Source organism: Scomber japonicus, chromosome 22 (genome assembly GCF_027409825.1).
Source record: "Scomber japonicus isolate fScoJap1 chromosome 22, fScoJap1.pri, whole genome shotgun sequence".
NCBI classification, from domain to species: Eukaryota; Metazoa; Chordata; class Actinopteri; order Scombriformes; family Scombridae; genus Scomber; species Scomber japonicus.
In genome coordinates, this window is record NC_070599.1 from 8,811,434 (window position 1) to 8,833,791 (window position 22,358).

Genomic DNA, 22,358 nt, shown 5'->3' on the forward strand with positions numbered 1-22,358 from the left:
TGGTGGTGGTGGTGGCGGTGGTGGGAGTAGGAAAGGAGCGAGCGTGATGGGAGGTGCAGGGTGGAGGCGCCTGGATCTGCGCCCTCCCACCCTTTCCTCATCCCGAAAGGAGAGAGAGGAGGAGAAAAAAAGGGCTCCCTGCTGCACCAGTTGATCACTTGAGCAGGGGAGAGGGGGGGGGTGAGGTTAAAAGGAAGATGGGTATCCTCTGGCACTCAAAAGATTAAGCACCTTATACTGAACTAATGCACTTTATTGAGATGGGATTTGAATAGGTTTTTTTTTTTTTTCATGTGTGTATGTATGCGTGTGTTCAGAATCAATGCGCATATGATGTGTGTGCATTACACATTATCCGTGCGCATGTGCATCGGAACTGGAAGGGGGCGGAGAAACAGTCGTTGGGGGTGAACGGTCGGGCTGTTAGGTTTTCAAAGTCAGGGGGACCTTTAGTTGAAACCTTATCAGAGAGCAAATCCTTTCTCGAAAGACAAACACTGTTGATATTTCTCTTGTTTAGCATTTTTTTTTACGTTTATATAAAAAGTTAAAGCTATTGAAAAATGGATTATAAAAAAACTTGAAGATTTGCACTTGCCTAAAAAAGAAATAACAAAAACAACAAAAAAAATCAAACAAATGGGGTTAGTTATAGAAGTGAATATTTTTGTGAATGTGTATGAATGACTGAGTGACTGATGTGTGATGGTTGGTTTGTGTCAGTAATATACCAGTCTGCACAATGTTTTTTTTTTTTTTCTTTCTTTAGTTGCTTACCAAGATGTATGAAACATAAGAGGCCATTTTTGTCTTTTTTGTTCAAATGTTAATTTTTTGTATTCTCATGTTAAGAGTGGTCGCGCGTTTGTGTCCCTTCTCCAAACGGGGACTCGATCTGTTTGTTTATGAGAGTGAGTGAGTGAACGAAAGAGAGAGAGAGGGCAATTGCACAACACATCCTTTCTCTCACCAGCTCTTCATCCCCAGATAGACGAAAATAGAAATGCATACATTTGTAAATGTTAGCTTTGCGCTCATCACACGATGACCACCACTAGTTTATTTCCCTTTGCTTCTCCTTCCGGGGAGCTGTCTCTAGGCCTGTGAGGACTAGATGACAGGGCGAATCATGAGGGACATTACTGTGTGTGCATCAGAATGAGACTTTGTACGAGTGTGTGTGTGTATGTGTGTGTGAGAGAGAGAAAGTGGGTGTGTGTGTTTTCAGTGTGCATGTTCATTTACTGTTCATAGAAATGAGTTAAGACTACAGGTACTCATTTTGAATACATGTGCTTTTTTGTATGTGTATGAATGCACATTTGTGCCTAAGAACTTGGATAGGGTGCGTGGCCATTGAGACATTAACTCTTTTTTGAGAGCGAGTGTGGCGTGTGTCAGTGCTCAGCACAGTGTGTGTAAAGTATGTAAGTTTATATCGTAAATATTTGTAGTTCAGTCTAGGGGTGATCCATCGGAAGGTTAGTCCAGTCTGTTTTTTCCTGGGGTGTGATCACGTTGCCTTTTGTCAGCTCTCGAACTTGTGAATGAAAGGTGTCGAGTTTCTGACTCTGAAAAAAAAAAATACAGCATCTTAATGTGCAAGTGCACAGAACGGTGCATGAAATGTTAGCATATTGTGTTACTTCTTCGTTGTTGCAATTTGATAATGACGAGTTTTCTTTTTTTAATGAAAAATATATATGAATATATACATTATATACAAAGTTTAAAAAGTATTTGGACTAAGATAATGAGCACTTGGGGCTGCTATTTTTGTTGTGTGTTTTTAATTTTTTTTTTTTCCTTAATTTGTTTTTCATTTTTGTTTCATTATCGCCATGTGAAGTGTGTATTATTTCTTTCTTAAGAAAAATATTGAATGTATTCCAAAAAAATGACAAGAAACCCGTGCTGATACCAGATTTTTTTTTTTCCTCAGAAGATTTCAAAAATGGAAACAAAATACAAAAAAGCTTCAAAGAGTTTAGCGAGGTCTTTTTTTTATTTACACAGTGGAGAAGAAAAAAAAAACTCGGGATGGATACAGTTGAACACACTGCCTCTACAATCCTGGTCGTACAAGTAGTGACTAAGAATTAAAAGAAAGGACTCTTTCTATTCCATACTGGAGCTTTGGTTGTTTACAAACCACATGGATATCCGTGGGTGCAGTTTTTTGTTTTGTTTTTTTTTCTTTTTTTTCCGTTCCCACATAAGACGGGTGGGGTTTGCAAGTGCGCTTCTGCCATATGGACATTGAGTGGTGTTGGTTTTTTTTTTTTTTTTTTTTTTTCTTTTGAGGAAGAGTGGCAGGCATCACAACAACATGGACAAGATCCTCTAACTGGACTTTTTTGTGTGGTCGTGGATCCTGAGACTTGATGATCAACCACGGAGCAAAGGCGGGAAAATCAAGGATCGGCTCTGTTTTGTGTAGAACGGAGTGCAGGGCTACAGAACCCTAGAGGGGAACTGAGAGGGCGATATGAGTACACCTGGTTAGTGCGCTTGTCCTCACCTCAACCCTCATAAGCACTCACACCCTGCCCTCACCAACTCACCTATGCACTTTTGTTCATTCAAGCTGTGAGGTACCATTTTGGGGATGGGAGCACAATTTACAACAGGAGGATTGCTACGACTTTGACAAAGTCACTGAAAAGATATTCCCAAACTGAAATAAGAGACTCGAGAAGGTTGTCTTCTCCAACCTCCTGTATATAACCATATTTTTGTATTACCTTTCTGAGTAGAAAGAAAAATGGATGAAGGAAAATTCATGAGACATTGATTATATGGAGTGAATGTTCTTCAAGAAAACCAATCTTTTTGAATATAGTTTAAGATAGACTCGCGGTGCATTTCCCTTATTTTGCCAGTAACCCTGAAACAATCGGGGGTGGAAGGGAAAACCACATGGACTGAGGTGTTGGACATGCTACAGTGGCTCCAAGACTGAGTGATAGCTACTTATCAAAAATGGATGTTGCAGTGGCTACAGATGTCCCCGCCCAAGAGTGTTTGATCAACAGACAAAGTTAAAAAAAAGAAAACAAAAAAAAGGCAGTAATGGGTTCGAAGAGCTGTTGGCAAGGACACTTCGTCTCCCATCCTGCTGCCTGCCTTGAGAGCCGTAGAGTCCTTGGCATTGGTAAGATATGCTCGCTCAAGTGCAATTTGACCTGTTGTCGGCACACACAAGTGACTTTATATGATACATGTTCTGGCTATCCTTGTTGCATTGTGGTGATGGTCTTGTACGTTTGTCTTCCCGCAGGAGTTTGGCTGTGCTTCATTCGCTGCCCCTCTGCGAGGAGGATCTAATCTACAGCCAACCCATGAACCAGTTAACCCTAAACCTATCCTTTTGAACTAAAACCCTAAGAAACTTTTCTGTCTTGACCTTGGACTGGGCAGGCCATTGGCATTATCAGTTGGACAGTTACCAGATGAAGTTACAGGTTTTTTATCGACCGTGGATCCCATCTGTGTTTTGGAAGTGTTAGGTTTGGGATTTGATCATGCACTCTCCGCCAAGGAAGAGGATAGAGAGGCACGATCTGCTCAGATGTCGTCATCCTCCTCAGCTTGAAACTCTCGGGCGGCCGCGCGGAGGTCTTCTAACCAGCAGGATGGAAGACCTGCCCTCCCGCCCAGATGTCAGAGACAGAGAGCTGGGGTCGGGGGTTGGATGGACACGGCTGAATTAGATCTAAGCCGCCACAAGTCCCTGCAGCTGTGGAACTGGACGAACTGAAGAATTGTACAAAAAAAAAAAGACTTTGAAACATAACACATACACTTAGCTACACACCACATATATTCTAGAGTGAAAAAGGAGTTGCAGACACACTACATGTACACCTACAGCAGAAGCAACATGCACTCAGTTAAAATTGGCTCTCCTCTGGAACTACACCTACACACATAACAGGGCTACATTAGTATCACATCACAATACAGTTACACACACACACACAAGCGTCAATGCTCATCACTATAAACGCTGAGCTTTGTAAATAATGTAAAAGTTTGTGTTTTTGATTTTTTTTTTTTCTCATAGTGGTTTTTGCTTTATTTCTCTGTTCAACATGCCTTAAATTGTATAGTTCAGTCCTGAACAGCTAACTGAAAATGTTCTTGAAACGATGCCGAGTTTAAGTTGGAAACAACCTTGTTAAATATCTTAAGTGAAAAAAAGAGAGGAGCTTTTCTACAAGACTGTTTTCTGTTGACTAACAGAACTGTCTGTTCTGTAATAACCTGCTACATGTACATCTGATCACCGTGAAAGTTACTAGTTAGCTACAGAATAGAGCAGCAAGCTGTTCTCGACTATTATTATTTTGCTGGTTGTTGGCTTTTTTTGCCCTTTTGGTTTTGCTTTCCAATGAAGAGTGGATTTGTTCAGATTTCCTGTTTAGATTATTGCTGAAGGTGCAGGCTTAATAAAGGGCTGAAGTCTGTACTGTGTGGAGCTGAACTAACGGGGGTGCAGAGAATAAGAATTAGCTTGAAGCGCAGACTTGTTGCTGTTTGACAAAAGATTGCAGTAATACTGTTGGATATTGCAACAGATAGCCAGATTAAGACTATGCTGAACCAGAGTGAGAGGTAATCCTCAATTTGAGATACAAGCTGGGGCTTTTTGGTTCATTTTTTTACACTCCGGGGGACTTTTTTACAGTTTTGAGATGATGTCTCAGGCCTGTATTAGAAGCATGATTGTTAGGACAAGCTTGCATTACTTGTAATAATTGTGGGTTTTGACACTAGACCTTGTGGAGGGTCAGAACTTGGCCTATGTTCTCTTTCAACCATCTCTGATGGCACCGACTAGATAAGGAATGGACTAGTCAGTCATGTGTTAGCTGAAGGGAGACTCCATGCCAGGAAATTTTGGAAAGTGTCTTGTATATCTAATTGGATTTGACAAATAAGTGCTTTTAGTCAACCATTCATTTTTTTTGTACCATAGATAATCAATATGGAGTTTTTAATCCAAGTAGCATCTGATATTCATTGATTACCATCAGATAAGAATTGTAATAAACTTTGTATATTTGTTAGCTGAGATTGTGATGGATAGGTACCTGTCATAGCTAACTGTGTTTACTAGAGCAGCTACAGCCTCTAGTGTGTCATAACTGTTTAATTGATACTGAATTATATTAAATGGTTACCAAGTTTAATGTGGTATCAGGTTCCAAAACAGAGAAATTGACTTTAACCAATGAGTATGCCATCAAGTCTCTTATTTGTGAATGACTTTAAACAAAACTAACCTTTTTAAACACTGATATTGGGTGGTGCTAGTTGTTGGTCAGTCAGTCAGTCAGCCTGTCTTAAAAGGGTAAAACATAGTTGGCAGTTTATTGTACTGCACTACAATGGTTTTTATGATTAGATAAACTGCAGTATTGTGTTGCCAAAAAGCCCCGGGTGTTTGGTTGCAGCCTTTTGAAAAGATCATGATGGTATGTAGTTGATCTCCTGGTTCATTTGTCGCTCTGGTAGTTGTCGTTCCAACAATACTGACTAAAAAAAAATGATGACAATGATACCCCAGTTAGTTCAGCTCCTTTGCTTTAACAAGTCTTTGAATGTTGTTGAAAAATGACAGCGTACATGTAACGAAACCCTTACAGAAAAGAACAACTGAAAGATATGTAAATAGTTTTTGCTTTTTGTTTGTTTGAAGAACAAAATAAATACTGAATAAATAGCATTTAGCAGTGACTGACTGTGTTTTTAATCATCCATAGAGAGTTTCTTTCTGCATGAGTGCACACACATACACCAACCCTCGTCACGTCACTGGCGCAAGTTCTCGCGATAGTTCGGGAAAACACATGGCCGCGGTCGGTTGTATACAACTTCTCGTGATGAATAGTGGTGAATAGAAAACACGAAAGTCTCGGAAGTGAAAGGGGGTCGTCGAATACTCGTGTGTGTTATTCGTGTTTCTCCGGCTTTGCCACAGCCGAGCAGGATAGCGTTTAAAGCCGAATTGAGCGCGAAACCGTGAGGCCAGGTAGGTAGCATCACACTGCTAACTGAAGCTAACGTAAAGTGACGGCTGCTGTTGTTGTGGAGGGGCGAGTGAAGGCAACTGAAGCTTACAAATGATAGAAAATGGCAGCAGAAGCTTGCATGCGATAAAATGTGTAAGGTTTCGTGATGTAATATTGTACCTCACAAGCTTTAACTTAGAATAATTAATGGTTTGGTACGTCTACGGCTAGCCACAGGTGTCTGTTGCATAGCATTTTTTCCTATCTATCATTATTGGCTTATCTCACCTGCTGTGTCTTCTTCATGTTCATCTTTACCCGCCCCAGGCTAGTCGGTGTTGTGATGTCCTCGTCCCCCAGCAGACTCAAACACCCACACTGCAGGAAGAAGCACTATCCTAGTAGCACCTACCTCACCCACGTCTGACAGCAAGCACACGCACACACACTCACACTTACACTCACAGACACACACAAGGCACCTGGCAGCCAGGTAGAGGATTTGACAGAAGAGATTGAGAAACAAAAGAAATGTCCGACTCGGCTGGAAATGGTGAAAGTGGAGGTGTGACAGGGGCAGGGCAGGACTCAGAGGCAGACAATGAGCCCCCTCAACAGGAGCCACCTCTCCTTGAAGGTGATGGCGTAGAGGTAGGGGAGACCTTGGAGGAAGGAGCCCCAAAGTCTGCCAAGAGGCCCAGGCTGAGCGAGGAGGATCAGGGGCTGGAGCAGGTTGCCAAGCCTGCAGAGATGCACACAGGAACACCAGCACAAAGTAATGCATCCTTTGTATTCTATGAAAAAGGGTGTGTGTGTGTGTGTGTGTGTGTGTGTGTGTGTGTTTGATAAATTACATTGTTTGTGTGTCTGTTAGAGATTATAATTCAGGATTTGTTTGAAGACTAATTCATTTTTTCTTTTCTATTACCTTCCAAAATTTCCACTTTGGGGGAAAAAAGCAGCACCCGTACAGTCTGAAGAGGGTGATCGAGGGTTGCAGGAGGTGACTACGGCTGAGGGAGGTGAGGAGGAATGCCGTCACAACGGAGACGGAGGGCATGATGCCTCATTAGGGGAGGGAGAGGCGAAACCAGAGGAGGAGCACAACGGTAACGGATCTGCAGACAGCCCCAGTGAAGAACAGCAGTAAGTGGAGGAAGGAGTCAAGTTTATTTTTAACCAGTGTTCACATAACTTAGGGCAACCCAGTATCCAGTAGACCGACCATCAAGTGAGCTATTTCAAGCAGGGTTTTGCCGGGGGGCGGGGGGGCGGTGGCGGTGGTGTTAAGTAATGATTGGGAAGATGTGTCAAACACATGTTAGTGAAATGGAGAAAGAAAGGAGTTTTCGTGCTGGCACTGCAGAACATGTAGTGCTGACAGATGCAGTATGCCTGTATAGTCTGAAACGCAGTGCTAATGCCAATGTTCCTTGATCATATACTTTAAATACTTGTGGTTTATGACTTTAAATTAAATGTGTGCTGCTGGTGAATCATCTTAAAAGAGCATTCCTGCTATTTTTTGTAGTCCTTATGTGTACCACATAAAAAATGATAGCTAATTGGTTGTTGCATTACAACATCAGCATGCAGAAATAGAGCTACAACTCTGCCATTTTGGACTGAAGGCGACTAACATAATATCAAAGAACTTAAAAGAGGCCAATAAAAGATCCCACCTACACAATACCATACAGAAGTAAAACGAAATTCTTTCTGCATTCTGTACTTATTTATTTAATTTATGAGAGAAAGCAACATTTTCTTCAATGCAAATCAAAGCAAAAAGTTGATAAACACTGATTCAGAATTCCACTTTCCATGGGTGCAGAAAGTGAGCAATGGACATAAATGGAAGCTTGAAAAATGCAGCATTCTTGGGATTTTGAGAAAACAGGTACTCTCAAACTTTTTTATGTTTAAGGAGGACCTCCTAAATAAATGCACTATAGACCACAGACATGTGTTTAAGAGGATTTTGTCCAAAACCATCCCCTCTAAGAAGATATTTTTCCTGGGAGTTAGTGTAATAAAAGTGAATTCATCTATTTGCTCTTGTGCTGGGAACCCCCTGCAGCCTTCGCAAGGAGCCCTGGTGGTCTCTGGATCCCAGTTTGGGAACCATTCTCCTAAACAACTCGATTACCACATTACAAAGTGGATAAAATTAGGGATGTCACAAGGATCAATACATAGATCCCATAGATACAAAATCAATACCAGCATTTACACTATGATACTAATACCATTTTTTTCAGTTATTTGTAGTATTAATGACTCACTCTATAAATATGTGTTATTATTCTAATGTAACCATAGTGTTTGTTTTAAATCCTGAAACACTTCAAGTTTCAATCACACATACAGGATTGCAAACCAAAATGAGAGCACAAAAGCACACGGTTGTATTTGTTAATACAGCGTCACATTTCATACACTTTATCTAATTTGGAAATACTATTTTTTTGTTGCTTTTCTTCCTGCTTAAAGGCTACAGGCCAATGTGTAATTTGTAACTGTTATTTTAAAGCAGCCTGTATGTTTAAACAATGAAACACACAGTTTCTGTTCAATTGTTAATGTTTATAAAAAGTTGTTAATGATTTGTGTCCTGAATGGGATTTCTGGTTTTGCCATGACATCAAATCAGGTATTGAGAGTATTGAAACTTCAGTGCTAGTATGGTGACACCACTAGTATGCACTGTAAGTTTCATACAATTAACTGATGACTTATTTTGAGAAATGTATTATTGCTCTCCTGATTTGACTGTGTGATTCACCAACTTTGGCCGCATGAGACGTAATGAATGTGATGGGGCTTTCAGGCCAAAATGGTGGCAGTGTTACAGCAGCACCATCTAGCGGCGGTTGTCAAAAAATCACCAGCGTTTGGTCCTTTGAGCTTCTATACTCTTTGGCACTGCTGCTGTCCAGTATACACTCAAGTGACCAAAGCTATGATACAATGACACCAATCAAACTTGTATATGTCAAGAATTCAGATTGTTTTTATTTAACATTAAAATGTGTAAATGTCTCCAACCTGGCATTACAAATTACAAACAGTAAACTTGGCAGACAATCTACCAATACTGCTGTTATGAATATAATTATTTCTTATTACATTTATTATTACATCATCTTTACCAAAGTGAGGAAATGTTCCTAAGGTTGATTTTGGATCTTGTTGGGTTCTTTCAAACAAGTAAAACTTTTAAAAAAGTCTAAAGCAGCTTCAGCCTGTTTTCTCTGCTTCTTCAGCCAACAGGCAGCAGGAAATGTTTTTAAGGGTGTCAGCAAGTTAAATAAGTTCCAGTCATAATTTAAATGATGTGATAATTGTGCAGTCACAGCTATTTGTGTAATTTCCATGTGATTATTATTGTTTTGGCTCTAAGTATTACATGTTGCCATGCTTCCTCTGTGCCTTTTATGATGGTGCTCGTGTTGAAGTGGGGCAGCAAAAATAACCACGGCATTAACCAATCAAACATGTCACACTGTCAATTATCGTAATGGGATAATTTGGACAAGACGACACAGGATGAAGAAGGATTGGAATTAACCTGTGGGAGTGTGAAATGTAATTAACAATCCGCTCTTAGTGACACTAAGTGAAGCAGGGTCTTAATTCAGCAGCTCAGTGAAATGTTAAAATTCATCATAAATCTCCTATTAAGGTTTGTGCAAGTTGACACTATGTCTGATAGACACCAGGAAATAAATGGGATGATCTTCACCTTAATTAAACAACATTAGTAAGATGTAATGTATGTTTGTCCATTCTCTCTTGTCTCTATCTTGCCTCCAGCCTCGGCTTAGACTTTACCCAGAATCCCCAGATGCTGACTGGTTCCTGGACCGAATACTCCAACTTTCCAGAGAATTACCTCAAAGGCTGTAAATGGTAATTTCCTCTAAAAAAAAATAACATGACACATAATAAACTATGTGGAGGAGGTTTTAAAGGCGCGAGGTGTAAAACTTTCATACAGTTATCGACTTTGGGAGTCAGTAGTACCATAAAGAAACAAGACCATTACATTTGTACATGTTGTGCCTAGGGGCAGATATCAGTGTTCTGTATTACAGGGAGACATTTATATTCTGTCAGTGCAAATGAAGCCAAAGGAAAATGTTTGTCTCCCTCAGGCCATAATGAGAACATAGTGCTGACAGTACATTTGGTATTAGAGAGGATATTGGGAACAATCTTAATCTCATCGTGAAGATAAATCAATATGTCAGCCAGTACTGTGATGATGTGAATAGTCCAAACTGTCCATATGTTAAAGATGCATGCATAAAATAAACCAGAGTGCGTGTTCTTCTCACTTTATAGCTCACTTTATAGCTCTTTTATACAACATGACTTTTTTCTTTATCTTCTCTCCTTTGCTGACCCAGGGCCCCTGATGGTTCCTGTATCCTAACCAACAGCGCAGACAATGTGCTTCGTGTGTACAACCTCCCTCCAGAAATTTACAGCTACAACTGGGACTTGCTTCCTGAGATGGTGGGTATAAAATAGCTTTGTCATCAGGGGTTCCTAAAATGTTTTACAGTAGTGCGTGGGTGGAGAAGAAGCTGGCTAAGGGACTGTTGGAATGCTTTAAATGTTTGTTCTCAAAGCAGGATATTTGAGATGACAGTAGATGTCAGTCTTGAGCAAAACTGCTTTGTAGAGATTCTCAATATATTTGTATGCAAAATCCAAGTACATTGGAGTCTCTCTAGTGCCCCCATCAGGCCAAAGTCGAGGTCACTTTTTCTCCAGTTGGTTTAGGAAAAACAAACACATTTCAAAAACTTGAATATTTAGAATTAGAAATGAACATTTAAGTTTTTGTAGAGATTATGTGTAAAGAGTAAGAAGTCAACCAGTTTTTGATTGCTGACAAACTTGTAGGTTTTCGTTGTGTTTTCAAGGTTTGTAGTTATTAGCCTGTTTTGAAACTGACTGCATGACAGTGAAAGTGAATGATCAATTTCACCACAAGAGGTGTCTTACAACTTAATAATTGAATATTTAATTCAATATTTTAATGATGATCATGCAAATATTTTTATTTCTAAAGTTCACTGGTAAATCTATTGTGTACGTGCGCTGGGCCTTTGAAGCTTCCACATTGAATTTGTGTATGTTGCGTATAAGCTCCAGATTTAAAGTGAACACAGACACTTTAAGCTTTCAGCTGATGAATGTGCCGCTTTGCAACTCTGCACATTATTTGACAAGGTGAAGCTCAGACATCCAGGTGAAGTAACTATCAGTAAAACTCATTTTTGAGTGCAATTCTGAAATAACAGGAGGTATTACTTTAGATTCACCAGTATGAACTCTTCCACTGCTGTCCCTTCTCCTTGAAAAGCTTCAAGTCTCAGTATGTGGCAAAGATTGCAGGCTATCATTAGCTAGCACTACTTTGCAAATCACACACTCAGCCGGCTGACTAAGAGTCACTTGATTCAGCCCAAGTTAACCCAGTGGGAGGTACTGGTCATCTGATTTCCAACATTTTGGTTTGGATCCTGTCGTCTCAGGCTGTGATGCTGTCTGTATCAAAAATAGCTAAACGTTGCTACTAAAAGAACCTTAATTGTCTGCCTGAGCTGTGTCTAATGCATACTGCTGCTACTGCAGTGGTTGACCATGTTGAAAAGGAAATCAGCATGCAAAATTAAAGTAATTACCGTACCCTTGTTTTTACAACACCTGCATGCACCTGCTCCTTTCACCCAGTACACAGTATCTGTGCTTCATGTCTCTCCCACATCCGACTGGGACGGTACACCTCACATTTTAAAAACATCTGCTTTAATGACACAACAAGTACTGTATTCTGTTACTTTGATTACTACTACCTTATTCTTTGTCACAGTTTGAGATATTATCTATAATTAAAGAACCATTTTAAAGATCCTCTCCAGACATGTATTAAGACTTATAAAGATAATCAGCTTAGAACAATAATGTGTGTCTGATATGGTTATTCTGCAAAAAGAGTATAAGTATAATTAACACTTTAAAATCTTTAAAATGGCGTTTACTCCCTCATTAAAAGCTCCATAATCTATGAATAAGCAAATATGGTGGCATGTAACAGTGCAGCAGCTTCTCTGGCTCTTGGTTATGGTGTAAAAAGAGTTGTGGACTCTTCTCTTAACTTGAGTAAGTGTGCAGATAACAAGATCAGTGGAAGTATGCCAAGAAAGTACAGCCCAACAGAACTTGTGAACTTTACTAACAACTTGCGGCGTCCAGCAGACTGCAGCTCCTGAGGCAGCGGGCCGGTGTAGCAGATTACAAAGACTCAGGGGAGAGAGGAAGCGGTGTGCACAGAAGCAGAAGACGTAATATCAGGGTAGTGCGTTAGCCAAGCTACGACGCTACGACCCAACGCCACCAGGCCAGCCGTTCCGTCGCTCTTTCTGGTCAACGTTCGCTCACCGGATAACAAAATGGATCTGATCCAACTCAGACTGAGCACTCAACAGGAGATGAGGACATGTTGTGTTTTTCTCCTGATGGAAATATTACGGTCTCTGCTTTTCAACTCGACAGGTTGCTGCCCTTATGTCCAGATAGAAATAGGCTGTCACAGAAAACCTGAGTAGGTAGACTCTGCATATAATTATCTTTAATGACAAATGATTGATTCTTTAGATTTGTGCTATAGGAAATCCTGCCTGAATCTGTGTTTTTGAGACTCTCCTTGGTACACTGCAGTTTTAAACTATAATATATCTAAATTTCTGATTAGCTTTGTGATATATTGTTGAGCTTGCATATATTTTGTGTAACTGAGATGGCACACTTGAATCAATTTAAGGCAATGCTCAAGAAAGTGTATGACTGCAGATTCAGCTGATTGAATGAAATAAAAATGGGCATTCTGTCATCAGGTTTGAGAAAATATCAAGTGGCGAGCCAAATCTTTTAATTGTATTACATGCTGGTAGATTGGGATCACTGAGCAAAAATAATTGAAATATAATCCATTTTCCTCCATAACAAAGATCTCAGTCTTTGTGAACAAGGTAGAAAATTAAGCTGTGATTGCTCTATTTCTCTCAGGGTGCCACAGGCTTCGGATATTGGATTGAACTATATGGGGAACAAAGGCTGCAGTATTGTCATCCAGCCATCTAGTAGTAGCCCAGCAGTGTCCATCAACTCTCCTCAGTTGTTTGCATGCTTCACTGTGTCCTCTCCCTTCTTTCTCCTCTGTGGCAGAGTCCAGTGCTGAGGATGGCAGAGGGAGACACCATCTACGACTACTGCTGGTACCCCAAGATGAACTCTCTGGACCCTGACACTTGCTTGTGAGTTGAAGCTAATCTTCGCCATGATCCTCAGCAGCAGGATAGAGGAGACATTTTCAAGTTCAGTCTGAAGGTTAACGTGCCAGATGGCAAAGCGTGTGCGCGCAGAAAAAGGTACCATGTCGTCACCGTGGCTGGTGTCAGTCGGCGATTGGCGTTTTTAATCTAGACCTGCAGTGGTTAGAGTGGTAAACCGTGTTTATGCGACTCAAGATCTGTGTGCTTGAGCCTGTGTAATAGACTATCCGAATATAGATGTTGTTGTATGCTTCTGACTCATTCTTTTGATCCCAGTGGTATTTGCACTCGTTGTGGGAGCCGGCTTGCCAGCGTGGAGAGAAAGCTGTAAAAGCTTTCTGATGTCTCTCATTATGAGTGAAGAGTCGGCCTTCGTCTCGTCTGTCTCCATCGCGATGCGCTCGGCTGTTTGAGGCCCACGGTGCTTTTTTTTTCAGCGCCATTCAACCCGCTAACAGCACTCGCGAATCCAGACAACACCTTAAGGGCCTCACGATTCCCTGACTGTGGGCTTCTCTTTTCATCTCTTTTCTCCTTTTTTTTTTTCCTTCTGCGTGTGTGTGTATGCAGGTGCGCGCTCTCACAGGCTTATTTTTATATATATCGCGGCAATTATGACATCATAGTGTGTTTGTGGGTGCGCTCTGATGCCGAGCCAACATCAGAAACACCCCGCCGTCACCGTGGAGAATGCCGATCGTCTGTGGCAGGAGAGGTACGACCGCACTAACAAGCGTAGGCCAAGTTGCCAACAGTGCGCGCTGTGTCCCCCTCCCCTCCACACACACACACATTCTCTCACACACGAACACACTTGCGCAACTCCCATCATCCTCCACTTAGAGCTTCCACCCTCCGACAGAACCCTCTGATCAAGGCCCAGCTTTGGCAGCGCTCCACCCCTAACACCACACAGCCTTCATTTACAGGGAGGGGGGCTGGGGGGGGGTCAGGGCTTAGACGTCCAAAAGATGAGAGTTGTGTAAACAGCGCAACGTTTTAACAAACAACTCATGCCGACAATCGAGCACTCGAGAGGCATGTTGTGTATCTGCCAAAGCGGCGCAAAGAACTGTCCGTCACGAGGATGAGGATGCCAGTAGGAGCTGACAACAGATGCTCTTCATCTTCCTCAGATCACCACCACATATCAGAGAGGAGCTCCTGCGGGGGGCTCGGCGAGGTGGTCGGACAAGATCTCAGCACAATTTTAAAGGCCGAAACAACAGATAAAAAGGTTACGGTCGCGATTATTGAACGCAGCAACATTAAAACCTGTTTTTCTAGTGCCTTCCCTGTGCCTCCCTCCTCTCTCGTTCTCCCCGTCCTTTCACATCTCCCGTTTAGTTTCCTCATTCCTCCCACTGCGCTCCTTGAACTCTTCGTCTGCCAAAAGCTGTGTGTTGTTGATGCCCCTCCTGTAGAGAGGGAATAAGGGCCCCTGTTATGGCTTGGTTAAGTTGCACTGAGTTCTAGGCATCGCTCCAAGCTAGCAGCAGTCTAGCATTATAATTGGGCATTTCCCTGCTCTGGAATAAAGCTGCGGCTCAGAGGGGCCATAACAGAACACGGCAGCAGCGGTAGGGGCTAATTTCCTTTGTCTAATTGAGCTGCAGTGATGTTTCAGCGTTTGTTCAGCGCCCAATAATTAGAGTTTAAAAGGCATGGCTCAGTCTCGGGTCCTGATTTGAATCAATAAGAATGTGCCGCGGTCTTGTCTTCATAATGAGGCATAGCACACAATGCAGCGTGTTTGTTTTGATGCATTGATACATTCAGGCGGATGCGGTGCAGTAGAGGTTAGCAACAAGAAAATGAATCAAGAAGAAGTTTTTCAGTCATACATAATGTATCTTTAAGGAGAACCTCAGCAGCATATTCAGGGATCTGTTTTGTACCCTCTGAGATGCAGGTATAACACTGCTTTATTCCACCACTTACTTTGTTCTACTTTTATGGACAAATAGTGACTGGTACACTGTGTTCCTTCAACACACATTAAATATGCTCTTGTGCTGAAGCTCTAAAATGAGTAATTTGTTAATTGGTAGCTGGCAAAAATAGCCCCTCAGGGATAAAAATGATTGACGCTATCTAATATTCTCAGCATTTCTTTTCCCCTTGCACTGTTCACTCTCTATTCCCTGTTGTCTCTTAGTCTTTTTCTTTTTTTTCCATGCGTGCTAATAACTCACTCTCTTCCTCTCCTTGCCATTCTTTTTATCTGGCCTCATCTGCAGTCTGGCCAGCAGCAGCCGTGACAACCCGGTCCACGTGTGGGACGCATTTTACGGGGAGGTGCGAGCCAGTTTCCGGCCCTACAATCACCTGGACGAGCTGACCACGGCCCACTCCCTCTGCTTCTCCCCCGACGGCACGCAGCTCTACTGCGGCTTTGACAAAACAGTCAGGGTCTTTTACACTGATCGTCCTGGAAGAGACTGCGAGGAGCGACCCACCGTAGGTCAGCCATCAGCTGCTATCTGGAAGAGTCCAGTCTCAGCTCTATAAAACTCTGGGTGTTAAGGGTGTAACTTTAAACTCATGTTTAAAGTCATGTCTTCATTTGTCTTCAGCAAACAAACACATTTTTGTGCTCTCAAATGATTGCAGATGTTTTAAAAAATTCATAACAACTGTATAATCATTATTTGTAATGAGTATTATGGCTTGATCCGATGATTGATGTAACATGTGAGCAGGGACTGTTTGGAAAAGTCTTCTTGTTTTTCAAGGACATTCAAAACTCAGAGTGATTTACCAAAAAAAAAAAAACCTATTGCATTCACAGGCTGTGTTCTCAGAAAATCAAATCCACAAGACAGGGACATTGTGAAAGGGATAATGAAGTTAAAGTTGGTCGTTCCTTGTATTCAGAAAAGTTGCAGTCTGACAGCTGGCTGTCACAGACTGAAGCGTCCTTGAACAAACCAACAAGGAGAGCTTTTATTTCATACTTCTGACAAAAAAAACAAAAGGCGACTAAATGTTTACTGTGATGGATTCCCAATCTCTGTCACACCAAACAACTTTCAGCTCGCTGGCAGTTGATTCTTTTTTCTTTTCTTTTTTTTAACTTGAAAACTGAAATGGTGTCTCCTCTACAGAACTCATCCTTAATAATGTCAACAAGTAGCTTTTTATTTTTTAACTTCTTGATATCCTTTCTACTTTTTAATTGATTCTTAAAGTAGCAACAAAATTAGTCACTTACATGTTTTAGATAAAAGAAGATAACAAGTCTCAGCCCTGTTTCACTGGTAACAAAGCATGCTACTACAATAGATCACTGCTGTCTGTGAAACCTATAGTCAACCTCAAAAACAGGTTATGTGATACATGTGAGCGCTGTGCCAAACCCTCACGACTGCTTTTGTGCCAAAAATGTGCTAAGAGCTTCTTTTCAAGAGTGAGAAAGAGCATGATTCGGAAAAGGAGTGAACGCTTAAAAGGGAAACAGATGATCCGGTTATGAGCCTATACGTGGATTGTTGAAAAATATATTCCCCTCGGAGTTGTAATCAGGAACGTAGCCGCTGCCAATAAGTTAACTTTGAGTAGAAATGATTGGGAGCTGTGTCTGGTGAACCTTTTTAAAAGGCTGCAAACCCTGCCAATTGCCACTCTCTTTCTCTCTCACTCTCTCTCTCTCTCTCTTTCCCTTTCTTTCTCTCTCTCTTCTTTGCTGCAGTGAAGAAGCAGGGCCAAAGTGGCATCATCTCTTGCTTTGGCTTCAGCCCCTGCCAGTCTGTTTACGCCTGTGGCTCTTACTCCCGCTGCGCTGGCCTCTACTCCTGCCAAGACGGCACCCCGCTGGCTCTGCTACCGACCCGCCACCACGGAGGCCTCACCCATCTGGTCTTCTCCCCTGACGGCAACTACCTGTACACCGGCGGCCGCAAGGTGAACACACAAACACACATATCCACAATGGCAGAGAGGAGACCTGAGGCTAATAATTCATTTGAATGATCTCACATAAATCATCATCAAGGATTGTTTTGTGAACCAGGTGATTTTGCTCTGTTGTAATGCGAAATTAGGTGACACAAGCATTATTAAAGGTTTTGGGTAAGAGCTTCAGACACTAATTTGAGCCAAGATATAACTGATCAGACATCAAGGCATTCCCCCTCAAGTGAAGTTCCAAGTATTCAGTTTTTCCCAAGCATCTACAGAGGTTTTGGTTTGGAAATTAGTATCTGTTCTTGTCTTCAGAGGTATTATATGGTTGTTTTTTTAGTAATTAAGTGACACTCATATATGATAAAATATTAGCTAGTAAGAAGAGGTGAGGCACCGCAGTAATTTTAGTAGAAATGACCCTCAGCGTCTGGAGTCTTCCCCTACTGTCATTTTAACAAATTGTCCGGAATGTTCTTTTGACAACTTACAATATAGTGCTCCCAAAAGCATCCGCCCCTCGCGTGATTCAGTGTCCTCCGTTCATCCCTGTTACCTCCTGTCACCCCTGTTAAGATTCAATATACTTTGTGGTCTCAGGTCACACTGTCAGTTAATGAATCTACAATTTAGCAACAAGGTCAAGAGTACAGATGGACTGTTCACTGCTGGTCTGTGTTTAAACAAGTCAACCAAAGCAAAAACAAGTGGTGTGTGTGAGTGGAAGGTTTAGATGGTGTTGGATATAATCATCAATAAAAATGCTTGTATGAGTGTCAGTTTTTCAAATGTGGTTGGGTAGGTTTACCTTACTTTTTAGTATTTAACAGATCAGATTTTCAGTTTTAGTTAATGTATTTATTAGTTTCAGCTCAGATAAATTCATAAATCTAGCCACAAATTATCCTAAACATTTGTATCAGGCATGGATACAAGCTACCTCTTTATGCTAATGTGTGTTTAGTTTTATTACTTATTCTTGCACACATGTTATTAGTTCAAATAAGTAAATAATTAGAAAACATCTCTGATACCTGCTGGGCTCTGAAGCTTCTTTGATTTGTGCGTGCGTGTGTGTGTGTGTGTATAGGACCCGGAGATCTTGTGCTGGGACCTAAGGGAGCCAGGCAAGGTTGTGTTTTCACTCAAGAGGAACGTGGCAACTAACCAGCGCATCTACTTTGACCTAGACCTGTAAGTTTAACTCAACCAAGCAGAACCCCTCCTCACTGATGTGTGTGTGTGATACAGCTTACCTTAAAGGCCACACACTGTTCAGTGGGAGCATGTGAGTGTCATTCATTCAGCTTTTTTACACCCTGTTTGTTTACTCGGGGGTCATCATGGGTTTCCTCATACCTCCTCTGTTTGGCACTTGCATTTTTATTTATTGTCCACTGATGTTTGTTTGTGTGCAGGTCAGGCAGGTACCTGCTGAGCGGGGACACAGAGGGAGTGGTGTCAGTGTGGGACACCCAAACAGCCCCTCCTGATGGTAACGAGGACCTACTGCAACCTCAGCTCAGGTTCCAGGCCCATTGGGACTGCACCAACGGCATCAGGTATTCAAAAATCGAACCCACCTCATTGATGTTTGCTAATGTCACAGCAATTAGCAATGTAGAAGCATTAATTAATTAAGACAGATCAAATATCAGATTATAGTTTATTTACAAGATGTATCAAATAAAAGGTACAAATGGTGATGAAGCTGTGACGGTGGAGAAAGATCAAACATCAAATTGAAGAACTTTTGTTTACTGGCTGTGTTGCTGTTTTTCTTTCTGCTTCTACTGCTGGGATGTGCTTTTAGGTTCTCACAAACCATAGGACGCAACAAACAAATCATCCACCATTTTCTAGATAAAAGAAGCCTCCACTTTCTTATTGTAATATAGCAAAACATATTGCTGCTTTGTGACAGGAATGAATAAAACCTCAGCACGCAGATGGTTGCTAAGTAGCAGTTCACACAATGTAATGTCAATGTTATCATATTTGAACACAAGATATAAGTTCTAGTAAAATATGTATGTATGGATGGCCTTGATTTTGCCACATAAAAGTGTAGGTTAACTTTTTTCCAGGACTGAATAACTTTCCTTCATAATGGGTATTATTTATAAACATATATGAAATGCACTTTAAGAGTAATACAGCAGGTCAAAGTAGCATACATTTCAGCCATCTAGAATCTAAATAAAAACTCATTAACATTGTTTTTTCTCTGTTCCTTCATCCTTCTCTACCTCAGTGTTCACCCCTTCATGCCATTGTTGGCGACATCCAGCGGGCAGCGCCAGTTCCCGTGGCCCATGGATAGTGACGGTGACTCCACCTCAGACGGCGAAGGAGGCGAAGCCGTGATGTCACAGCAGGAGAGCCGACAAGACAACACCATGAGGCTGTGGTGGGCCGGACCCCTTGGCCCCGCCCCAGAGGAGAACCAGGAGCAGAATACAGCTGCGGCGGAGGCCTGAAGCCCCTCTGACAAATTGGATGAAATTGAGTTACACCTTCCATGTGACATTTATTTCAGGAATGTTTTGGTGTGGATAAATCTGATTATGGGTCAGTCAGATTCAGTTTAGCATCAGCAACATGAAATCCCAACATGGAGAAGCATGTCTGGATCACTTTTATACAGCTATACATACATAGTCCAAATAAGTTTGAGTGTTAACACCATAAATCACCTGCGTTTAAGAAACATTGCACATTAGTCTACAAAACAGGTCAATTTGGTATATAACAGTTATATCTTATCTATATGCCAAAACCATTGTCATTGCTAAAAGCAGGGAGTCCCACCTTACTCAGGATGAGACACTTGAGTTGCATAAGGAGTGGATTGGAGCCCAACTTTCAATTCTGTTCATTTTTGGAAGGAAGTTATTTTTTATGTAATCCAGTCAAGAGGAAACATGACATTTTTAAGGAAATTTAGTTTTAATTTAATTTAGCAGAGAAGCTACTTTTGGATTAATTAAAAGCCTTGACTGTGGTGTTAAGCAGGATCCATTGTCCTGCCCGCAGCTCTGATCTGAGTTGTATCTATGGGGAGTGTTTGTTTACGCGTGTGTGTGTGTGTGTGGCTGTAATGCTGCCCCTGGAGATCCCTAACTGCTATAGTTAACAGTAAGTGCCATTTGTTCTTGAGCTTTGCTTTTGTAAACTGACGGGATCTCCTCTTTTTACCTTCTTTTTTAAACTATTGGACGCACCCAAGTCATTGTGTCGCTCTGTGCATACCCACAAAATGTATATTTTTGTAAAGCCATCATGATCATTCTAATTTTCGAATGTATACTCTATAAGCAGCTAGTTAATTACTGTAACCTCATAACAATGTGAAAGTCTATAATTAGTGGGTGCACCTGAGGGGGGAGACAAAACGTGATCTTTCTCTTATTTTTTCTACAACTGGTGGTCAGATGACAATTGTATCTGTGTGAGTGGTGATGTGGCAGCACAAAACACATTGTATTTGTATAATGGCATTAGTAATGTACTGCAGTGATATGCGTAATGCTTTTGTTGCCATCAGTGAGGTGTGCTTTGCTGTAGGGTTTCTTTGCAGGTTAAGGATCTGATCAGAACATGCTCCAACCAAAGCCTTGTATCTTTAGACACTGAGGAGTCTGTTTAGAAAAAAAAAAGTCTCTGCTGATTCAGGTGTCACTTCTCGGAACTCCAATTTGTTGCCAAACAATAGTAGCTATGCTTTTGTAGCTATTATTACTCAACATTACACAACTTTACTCTCTAACCAGGAAGCATCAGGAACCATGTAGGCCTTGATGATGTCATACAAGTCTCTAGATAGTGACTCTGTCTACAACAGGTGGCTTTGTGGTGGTTTTATTTAAGCTGGAGTGAATTAAAAGCATATCTCTTCACAAGATTCACGGCCTCATTTTTGTCCTTTCTGTTGAAGGGAGTTCAGAGTCGAATGCCCTGTAATAAATCCTCAATGAATGCAAGATGTTACACTGGAGTCAAGAGGCAGCTCTTAAAAGCTAAAGGGACTATTGGCTTTCGCTTATGAGATGGAAACTATTCATAGCTTTCACCTTTCCCACACACATTATGTATGAATGCACACACACTCATGTATTTGATTGTCTGAAACCACAGGGGCACACAGAGCAGAGAGCCAAGTTGGAGAGCTGCGCTGTTGTGTTGTGCGGGTTGCTTAGCGACCGTCTCCGCCTTCGGAGAGGAAAGTAGGTAGAAAGACGACAAGAAGGAAAATTGGGGGCAGAGAGAGAGAGAGAGAAAATGCCAAGTGAGTGTAATAAATAATCCAGGGGTGTAGTGATTGCCACTTGTTTGTGTGATGGTTTTATCTAAGCCCTACCAGAGAGTGATCCGTGGATCCTTTTCACCCCTGGGTGTCTGCTGTTAGTCATTAGGGATGGAAAGTGGTTATAATGGATAAGAAGATGTCTCAATGGACTCATCTTTGGACAGTTCTTTAGGCTTTAATTTCTGCTGTATTATTAACTATAAACTGACAACTACAGACAGATGTATGAAAATTACAATTGAGAATATGGTATATGTGGTATATAATATGGTATGGTATATATATCAAAGGAATCATGTCCATTCATCTGATTAAGAAAGGATTAAAACTGTCAGAGCAAAGGGTCTGAATAGGTATAAAATCACAGTATTTCATGTATTTAAATTTTAAAGCTGCTCTAATCAATATATTTGTATTAAGGATGGATGAAAGGGCAGTGTATAATGTAAAAGGTGTCAATCATAGTAATGAATTATCACCAGTCTGCAGTTCCCTTTCAGTTCTACTGGGAGTTTCAGTGTCTTTCAGCTCATTGTTTTGGTTCAGTCTCACTGCTCTTATCTTTATTTAACAGCCTGGTTAACTATTAGCTGCGTAACGGAGCATATGACTGCAAAATAGTGAGATATTTGGTGTTGTTGGACACCAAAAAGGAGACTGTAAATAAAAGCTCCATGTATGAATATGCAAGTCAGCAACAGGTAGCTAAAACATTCACCACATTCACAACTTTACGAGGAGATAATTATGTCAGGGTTGTGTTTGCTGTTTGTTGCACTG

At 41.3% G+C, this 22,358-nt stretch overlaps 1 protein-coding gene and 1 long non-coding RNA gene across 3 annotated transcripts; both read left to right on the forward strand.

Moving 5' to 3' along the window:
• The first annotated feature begins 7 nt into the window (after positions 1-7).
• On the forward strand, positions 8-5,731 carry LOC128383287 (uncharacterized). Its single transcript, XR_008323881.1, has 2 exons — positions 8-3,154; positions 3,281-5,731. It is a non-coding gene; the product is annotated as an uncharacterized LOC128383287 (long non-coding RNA).
• Positions 5,732-5,737: 6 nt separating this feature from the next.
• Positions 5,738-21,167, forward strand: wrap53 (WD repeat containing, antisense to TP53). 2 transcript variants are annotated; one of them, XM_053342896.1, is made up of 11 exons: positions 5,738-6,037; positions 6,345-6,792; positions 6,977-7,163; positions 9,834-9,929; positions 10,430-10,538; positions 13,260-13,348; positions 15,607-15,830; positions 17,058-17,269; positions 18,360-18,463; positions 18,688-18,831; positions 19,524-21,167. In XM_053342896.1, the coding sequence occupies exons 2-11, from the start codon at positions 6,549-6,551 to the stop codon at positions 19,747-19,749; spliced, it is 1,635 nt and encodes a 544-aa protein (XP_053198871.1). In that variant the 5' UTR covers positions 5,738-6,037; positions 6,345-6,548; the 3' UTR covers positions 19,750-21,167. The 2 variants fall into 2 exon arrangements, with proteins under 2 accessions (XP_053198871.1, XP_053198872.1); XM_053342897.1 differs by having other exon boundaries at positions 6,980-7,163.
• The last annotated feature ends 1,191 nt before the right edge of the window (positions 21,168-22,358 follow it).